At 37.3% G+C, this 9,152-nt stretch overlaps 1 protein-coding gene across 2 annotated transcripts; it reads left to right on the forward strand.

Moving 5' to 3' along the window:
* Positions 1 to 204: 204 nt before the first annotated feature.
* Positions 205 to 8,614, forward strand: LOC118063589 (probable LRR receptor-like serine/threonine-protein kinase At1g53430). 2 transcript variants are annotated; one of them, XM_073409718.1, is made up of 24 exons: positions 205 to 727; positions 1,900 to 2,086; positions 2,371 to 2,442; positions 2,945 to 3,016; positions 3,118 to 3,189; positions 3,270 to 3,341; positions 3,488 to 3,559; positions 3,650 to 3,721; positions 3,836 to 3,907; positions 4,026 to 4,097; positions 4,178 to 4,249; positions 4,812 to 4,883; positions 4,988 to 5,053; positions 5,161 to 5,220; positions 5,302 to 5,340; positions 5,420 to 5,469; positions 5,580 to 5,947; positions 6,131 to 6,329; positions 6,419 to 6,547; positions 6,637 to 6,755; positions 6,923 to 7,133; positions 7,238 to 7,475; positions 7,758 to 7,908; positions 8,020 to 8,614. In XM_073409718.1, exons 1-24 carry the CDS (start codon positions 595 to 597, stop codon positions 8,443 to 8,445), a joined length of 3,096 nt encoding a protein of 1,031 aa, XP_073265819.1. In that variant the 5' UTR covers positions 205 to 594; the 3' UTR covers positions 8,446 to 8,614. The 2 variants fall into 2 exon arrangements, with proteins under 2 accessions (XP_073265819.1, XP_034933555.1); XM_035077664.2 differs by having other exon boundaries at positions 212 to 727; positions 6,407 to 6,547.
* Positions 8,615 to 9,152: the final 538 nt, after the last annotated feature.

A 9,152-nucleotide genomic window follows, 5' to 3' on the forward strand; every position in this document is an offset into this window, starting at 1 on the left:
ACTTCGGGAGCACCCAGTTTGTCTCCTCAACGACATTACGGTAAAGACCACACCGCGTGTCACAGCTCCTTCCCTGTTTGAAAGAAAACCAACGACCTCGCTGCCAGGACAAATCGTCCTTGGGAGGCGGCCTAGCTGTATCTAGACAATGATACAAAGAACACGAAATCATGCCAGCCTTTTCGTGCTTTTTCAGCTCTCACCTTTTTTTATTCGAAATAAACTCTCGTTACAACCAGTGGTTTCCATTTCTTTGCATATATTTTTTTTCTCTGGGTTTTGCTTTTAGAGCTTTGTTGACCCTTTCTCAATATTACATTACGACGACAGCATTTTTTCAAGAAAAGGACGCAATGCAAATTGAAAAATTAAAAATAAAAACCCGAGTAACTCGTTATCTTTAAAACCCCTCCTACATTATCTTTCCCTCCAACCACCCTACTCTCTTTCTTCCCTCTCTAAAAACACAAACGAAAAACATTGTTTCTGTCCCTGAACTACTGCTCTTTTTCGTGTTCTTTGATTTTTTTTTTTTGGAGATATTAATTACCCCACAATTAGAGAAAGAGTAACTGTGTTCTGCATGCTTAAAACATGGCGTTTGTTGAATCACTGTCAAAGACTGCCTCTGTTTTTGTTTTCGGTTTTGTGGTATTGAATTGCTTTGTTGTGGACAACTTTAGATCTCATGCCCAAGAAGTGACTCCACTCTTGCCACAAGATGAAGGTAAATGGTCATAATTCGACAATTTCCATTTTGTTTTTGTCAACAACTCATAATATTTGGCAGAATAAATAGTTTTTTCTTTCTGGGTTTTTTTCGTGTATTGGCCAAGTGTTCTTGTTCTTAACATTAGTTGACAGACATGCTCTTGTCTTGTTCGTTGGAGGAAACTGTTGTTTTGACTTTCAGATTTTTCATTTCTCTTTAAAAACTTTTTTTTTTTTTTTTATCTCTTCTTGTCAAAAAAAAAAAAAATTGTGTTTTATTTATTTTTTAAGATTAATCGGGGAAACATATTGCATGAATTGGGCAATAATAGGAAAAGAAGAGGAATTCGGTTTCTGGTCATAACAAAATATTTTGATAAAATATAAAACGATGCTTATACAATTCAAGAACTGAGAAGGTGATATTATTAAAAAATATATTTTTCGTTTCTTCAATGTGACATATTTTTTGTATGTTCATCGTTTCAAGTAGCAACTGTTGCTTGAAAGTTGCATCTGTTCAACACGGCTTTCATTTATGGTGGAAGGTTCCTGCTTCCCTGGCATATTTGTTAAAATAAAGTACAAGAAATTATTGAAAAGGTGGTATTATTAAAAAAAAATATATATTTTTCGTTTCTTCATTGTGACATATTTTTGGTATGCTCTTTGTTTCAAGGAGCAACTGTTGCTTGAAAGTTGCATCTGTTCAACACGGCTTTCATTTATGGTGGAGGCTTTCATTTATGGTGGAAGGTTCCTGCCTCCCTGGCATATTTGTATTGTTAGCTAAATTTATTTATGCTAGGTTTTCCAAATGTGCAAAGTATTTTTACTATAACAACTGGGTGGTCCTATTTTCTCTTGTGTAATGTGATCAAGGAGTTACCTATCACTATCCTTGAGCAAGATTTGCAGAGGAAAGCTCTGGGAGGCACATGAAAAAGAAATGGCTCTAAAATATGTGCGAAATATTGGGTGAAAATCGAGAGTTTCGACCATGTTCATGTGATATATCCCAAAAAGGAAGGGTCTAGTAAAGTAAATCTGTGCAGGTCTATCTCACCCATAAACAGTTATGCTGATCGACGTGAAATAATGATTTGTTTTACTGGTAAATTCTCACATTATTGTAAGCATTTGTTCTTGGTGTTGCTTAACATGTGTTGTTACTATCTGATGCAACAGTGCAAATCCTTCAAACAATATCCTACAAACTGAAAAACAACAATTGGACAACAATCGATCGAACTTCCTGCAGCAGCGCACAGTGGAAGCTGTACATCAGCGACCCCCCAAAAAATGACAGAATTCAAAGCAATGTTACATGTGACTGTACATTTGAAAATAACACCGTCTGTCATGTCATCAGCTTGTATGCACTTTTTTCCTTATATCCCTCCTTTTTCTTCAGACATAATAACCACTCAGATAGAGATTAGACTCGTCTCAAGCAATGCTTTGATAATTAGAAGAATATATTTGTAGCAAACACTCTCTCTTGGATTTGGTACTGGTCCAATTTTATATGAACACTGTATCAATTCTGAAATCTCAGCTTATGGTAACGACCGCAGAGTCTAGGTGTTGTACGAAGACTTATCACCTCTTACCTCTTCCTCTTTATAATCATCTTTTTCTTCTCTCTTCTTCTGACAGCAAGCTGAAGGGTTTTAATCTGACTGGAGTTCTACCAGTGGAATTTCGAAATCTTACCCAACTGCGCGAAATGTGAGTGGCATTTGCATATATATATTTCTTGTTAGTTAAGTTTTTTAGTGGACAGCGGAGATTATTTTCTATCTGGATTTATCGATGATTTTAATTAGTTTGCTTATGATCTCAGTGATTAGCTTTCTCCTTCAATGGGCTATCAATATGCAAGTTTCAAATTCTCCAGGGTTACAGTGTCTTAGTTGATAGACTCCTGTCCTGTTTTTTCTTGTTCTTTTTGGTTCTCTAGCATGGTTTAGTTGCCAAATAGCCCATCCACATTCTCTCCGTTTGATATACACTTACGTGTGAAATAATTTCTAAGTTTCAATGCCTCTTTTCTCAAACACAGACAGCCTTGTTCACTCGCATTTTAGTAGTTTTTTTTCCCCTTTATTGATATCGTCTTAGCAAGATTTTGTTACAGCTGCAATGTGCAATGTAGAATATTACCATTCTTTTTACTCTATGACGATTTGAATTTTAGAATGACTGAAATGAAGCATCCTTCATTGTACAGTGATCTCTCTCGCAACTACTTAAATGGATCAATCCCAGGAAGTCTAGCTGAGCTCCCAAACCTTCAGAGTTTGTAAGTTTGTTTGTTCACTTGTATTTCCATGGAGTTTTCAATTGTGATATGGCCATTCATGAAAAAATAACCTGTTCACTATTTTTTCTTCTATACCTTAGGTCTCTTCTGGCAAACCGCCTCTCCGGTTCGATTCCTAGGGAAATTGGCAGCTTTGCGACTCTGAAGTCCCTGTAAGTCTCAAAACAAAGCTCTCAACTTGTCCAGTAAATGAAATTCTGAGTTGCAATAAAATAGGTATTGCGTCTTGCAGGGTCCTGGAAGATAATCTACTAGGAGGGTCTCTTCATCCAGACCTTGGAAATTTGAAAAGCTTGGAGAGACTGTAAGACAGATGCCATCATCTTCTATCTGAGTTTATTTATGTATCTACTTCATGATATTCAATCTAAGTCTTTTTATGTATGATACCAGTATTTGATGCTCACTCAGAAAAAAATATTTGTAACTTTGTATTATTTACCCCTGCAGTCTTCTCTCCGCAAACAATTTTTCAGGAACAATACCAGACACATTTGGCAATTTAAAGAATTTAAATGATTTGTAAGTGATGATGCGGGTCACAATTTTTTTTCTTATATAGTAATTACTGTGCTGAGCTTAAATATTCATCTGTTTCATATGCTCCTGCAGTAGGATAGATGGAAGTGAACTGTCAGGGAAGATACCTGACTTTATTGGGAACTGGACCAACATTACGACATTGTGAGTATTTACTTTGTTCCATTTATCTGCTAATGTGTCCTCGAGCACAAGCTGAATGGAATTCCATTTTCCTTTCCCTCTTGCTTTCCTAACAGTGGTATATTTCTCTTGCAGGGATTTGCAAGGAACATCCATGGAGGGTCCTATTCCCTCTACCATTTCACTGTTAAAAAAATTAACAACTTTGTGAGCTTAAATTCCCTATCTTGTGGATTCACATTCAGTTCGAAGAATTTTGCCTCGTTGTTTTTCGGTAAGTCTATATTTGAGAAAACTGATTTTTTCTGTTGTCCTGATTTTTCAGGAGAATATCGGATTTGAAAGGATCCAGTTCAACTTTCCCTAATCTGAAAGATATGACAAATATGAAAAAACTGTGAGTTGAATGAGACTGATCAAATATATTGTTACAGCAATATTACATCAGTAATTGATTACATATTATTTTTTACTCAGGATTCTGAGAAATTGCTCAATGACTGGTTCAATCCCAGAATACCTTGGAAATATGGCAGTCCTAGATACTCTGTAAGTTACTCTGATTCAAAATGACAAGATGTGTAATGTGATTGACATCACTTTACTCTATCATTTGGTTTCATTTAAAGTAAGATAAAGCAAAGTGAATCAGTAAAGGTAAAGCAATAAGTTGATTCCTTAGTTATTCTGGTTGAACAAGGATCTTTCTCAACTTTTAAGTAGCTAACAATGAAGCTCCAGCCTTTTCCTCTTTTAAAACCGAAAGTTTTGCATTTCATTTTTCCTTATTTTAGATTCTCATTGAGTAAGGTCGGGATGTTTTCAAACCAATCTTGATACGTCATATGAGATGCTATTGGTGATGTTCTACATTATAACAACGTAATAAAATATGTGAAAGATATCTTAACATTTGGAAGGAGTAGAAATTCTGCTGTATATGCTCTCTGTGAGCATGAGCTAGACCTGTATATAGTCTGCATGATTCAAAATCATGATGGTGGGGGCTCATGTTTTGAATTAGATTGCAGTGTGTTTATATTGCCCAGAGCTAATTTTATCTAGTGCTTCTTTCACGTGCTTTCATTAATTTGTATACATTTCATTGCAGAGATCTGAGCTTTAACAAGTTGACAGGCCAGATTCCTAGCCCATTAGAGAGTTTGACAGATATAAAGTTCATGTAAGTCAATAAACGCATGCTTTCTGAAAGCACAGGATCATCGTTTCTAATATATTTCTCATAGTGACAGCTTGCTGGTTCGTGACCTGTTTATTAATGTGTAGGTTTCTGAATAACAACTTACTAACCGGAGATGTGCCTGCTTGGATACTGGGAAGCAGGAAAGACTTGTGAGTCTATTGTGAAGCTACACATGATTCTTTATACATGAAATACACCAATCTTTGTTCTCCTCAATCAACAACTATATTACCCCTGCCATGAAATTTTATTTCAGGGATTTATCTTACAACAATTTTACTGGATCAGCTGAGCAAAGTTGTCAACAGCTACCAGTGTAGGCATCATTTTTTCCCGTTACTTGTTTCTTCTCCATTGTCTCAAGTTGATTGCTAACTTCTATTTTGAAATTATATAGGAACTTGGTTGCGAGTCATGTGTCAACTGGGAGTAACAAGTAAGTTCCTCCTTCACTAAGATGCCTTTTAAGAAATCTAGAAATTTGACTTATCGACAACCCTCATTCTTCTCTACAGGATTTCTTGGTGCTTGAACAAGGACCTTGTTTGCACAAGAAAACCTCAATGTAAGTGTGTAAAAACAGTACTCTGGTGTTTGATGAAGGTGTAATTACATAAATACAGTACTTTTTGTCCTAGGGAAGGAAGCTTATGATATTGATCCTTCGTTCTACAGACCATTCCTTGTTCATAAACTGTGGAGGGAGCAGGGAGACTGTTGGTGATAATGAATATGAAGACGACACAACTGCAGGGGGGGCAGCTGATTTTGCATCTATATTAGAAAAATGGGGTTATAGCAGTACAGGGACTTATATTGGCACTGATGACGGCGCTTACAAAGCAACAAATTCTTATGGTCTGAATGTGACCGGTGAAGGTTTTTACCAAACTGCTCGCCTTTCCCCTCAATCACTCAAGTACTATGGCCTGTGCATGCTGGCGGGCAGTTACAAAGTGCAGCTCCACTTTGCTGAAATTATGTATTCCAATAATCAGACTTTTAGCAGCCTTGGGAGGCGGATATTTGATATATCAATTCAAGTGAGTAAAATGATTTTCAAATTAGCGCATTTACTTGGGATTTTTCTTTTTATCTATGATTGTATTTCTAAATAACCTCATGAGACCTACCATGTGTTATGGATCCTTTTCAAGTTTCCATAGAAAACGGTGGTAACACTCTTTAAAACCTGCATAAGTCATGCTCGGAACTTCTTCCTGCAGGGGAAGGTAGTTGAGGCAAATTTCAATATTATGGAGGAAGCTGGAGGTGTTGGTATTGGCATCACTAAGGTATATGATGGTATAATTGTTAATGGTAGCACACTGGAGATACACTTATACTGGTCAGGCAAAGGTACTACTGCTGTTCCTGACAGGGGTGTCTATGGACCTCTCATATCTGCCATTACAGTGACTCCAAGTAAGTCTTGACGAAATCAAGAGGATTTTTCGTTTCCATCAACGGTCTTTTCATTTAATTTGTTTCTCTCCTTGTAGACTTTAAGGTGGATAATGGTGGCGGATTATCAGTTGGAGCTATTATTGGCATTGTAGCTGCTTCATGTGTGCTTGCGGCATTAATTCTGCTGGTCCTCCGGAAGAAAGGTTACTTGGGAAGGAAGGACCTTGAAGATAAAGGTAAGATTAATAGCACAAGAAGAATGTGTCTTATTTGATTGTGTGCATGCTGTAAACTTTTGCTGATTTTGAGATTCTGCTCATCACAGAACTCCGTGCTCTAGATCTCCAAACTGGTTATTTCAGCCTAAGGCAAATTAAACATGCGACCAATAATTTTGACCCTGCAAATAAGATAGGAGAAGGAGGATTTGGTCCAGTTTACAAGGTATTTTTTAATGTTCCAGTTTACTATTTAGTTAGGTTATGTGCTGACAAAGTGTTCTACTGTATGGGGCCTTCTTGTATAAAATCTATCACACGTGCAAAAGCTTGTGATAAAAGGGAAGCAATATCTTTTCAAACATTCTGAAATCTCAGTCTATTTTATTCCAGGGTATGTTGTCAGATGGTTCTGTAATTGCTGTAAAGCAGTTATCGGCCAAATCGAAACAAGGAAATCGTGAATTTGTGAATGAGATAGGCATGATATCTGCCTTGCAGCATCCCCATCTCGTGAAGCTGTATGGTTGTTGTATTGAAGGAAATCAGTTGTTGTTAGTGTATGAATACTTGGAAAACAATAGCCTTGCTCGGGCTCTTTTTGGTAAATGCTTGACCAACTCCTTAATGTATCAGCTTATATATAGTCTATAGAATGAGAATGAGAGATTAAATTGCTTTCCTGTTCCTCTGTCTCATCTCTATCAGGTCGTGATGAACACCAGATTAAACTGGACTGGCAAACAAGAAAGAAAATATTGCTGGGTATTGCAAAGGGATTAGCTTATCTTCATGAAGAGTCAAGGCTGAAGATTGTACACAGAGACATAAAGGCAACTAATGTGCTGCTTGATAAGGATCTAAATGCCAAGATATCTGACTTTGGTTTAGCTAAGCTTGATGAAGAAGAAAACACTCATATTAGCACGCGGATTGCTGGGACAATGTGAGTTCTTTCTCCCCCTTGTTCTTTTAATTGAATTTCCTTGCTTGTGGTAAAGGGATAAATAAATTTTTATCTTTTTTGGTAATGATACTTTGAACAGTATGGATATCAAATGGAAATATTGTAAAACGCAGACATATTATTTGATGGCATCTCATAACAGCAGCACAAATGATTATCGCCTTGTATATGATTGATTATACAAGGAAAAGAACATATAAATTTATTCCACAAGCTCATGGCCAATACTTGCTCTTCTGGTTCTTTCTAATTTCTCTTCAGAGGTTATATGGCTCCAGAATATGCTATGAGGGGTTACTTAACAGATAAAGCAGATGTTTACAGCTTTGGAGTTGTCGTTTTAGAAATTGTCAGTGGGAAGAGCAACACGAATTACAGGCCGAAGGAGGAGTTTGTTTATCTTCTTGATTGGGTAACTTGTTCATTTCCTTTCAGAATTCTGTCAACACAATTTACATTTACACTGACCAGCAATGAGCATGATTGTAGACTGATGGAAAATGCATGTTACTGATAATTGTAGGCCTATGTCCTGCAAGAGCAAGGAAACCTTCTAGAGCTTGTGGATCCAAGCCTTGGTTCAAACTACTCAAAAATAGAGGCATTGAGGATGCTTAACTTGGCTCTCTTGTGCACCAACCCATCTCCCACTTTGAGGCCATCAATGTCTTCTGCAGTGAAGATGCTTGAGGGTCGAATTCCAGTCCAAGCTCCGATAGTCAAGCGCAGTACCATGAACCCGGATGCAAGGTTCAAAGCCTTTGAGCTTCTCTCACATGATAGTCAAACACACGTCTCAAATGGATCTCAAAGCAGTCAGACACAGAAGAGCATATCGATGGATGGACCGTGGATCGATTCTGAATTTTCTATCGAAAGTAAGGATGAGATCATAGATTCCTCATCGAGCAAGCTTCTTAAGGATCTTTACGACGTCAACTTAGATTGATCAACGGAAATTGATGAAATAGTCCCTCCTTTTCTTTTGATCTGGTAGCATTCTGAGTTTGCAAATAGGATTGCTGAGTAATCAAGACATACATTTAAATGATTTGTTCTGGTATATGTTGATTCTTTTGTTAAGAAATAAAAAACATTGGAGAGCTTGGTCTTTCGAATTGGCATTGTCAGCAGTGTATGTCACCATTTTTCCAAATCTGCAGATTGCTTTTTGTATAGAAGCACCTTTTCATGATCCTAAAGAGCATTTGAACAAAAACTTGTCTTCCATTACATATTGAGAAGGTGGCGTATTTCTAGCAGAAAGCACGGCAATCGATGGGAAATATAGCAATTAGGTTTGGCCGTGAATTCTTCTGGTCAAGCTATGTCTTTCTTATGGTTTTAGGATTGCTAGCATCAGGATTTGTATTTGGGGGTATAGTGATGAGAAACCTGGTTGAGAAGCCTGTTCAGACAGCAGAAACCCTGAATTTCGATTTCACTAAGACTACTCCAGTAGCTTTCGCGCCCCTATTGCCTTTATATGGCATGGGTGATCTTTCTAGCCTGGTTGCTAACGACAACGTAGAAGCTGGGATGCAAGTCGGGGCTCGCATTATTCCTCATGATCACAAGCTGCAGCTCATAGTTTTCTTAGTGATACTTGGCGTATTTGAGGTATTACTTCTTTATCCTTTTTTTCACAGTTTCCTT

This window comes from Populus alba, chromosome 1 (genome assembly GCF_005239225.2).
Source record: "Populus alba chromosome 1, ASM523922v2, whole genome shotgun sequence".
In the NCBI taxonomy this organism is placed as follows: Eukaryota; Viridiplantae; Streptophyta; class Magnoliopsida; order Malpighiales; family Salicaceae; genus Populus; species Populus alba.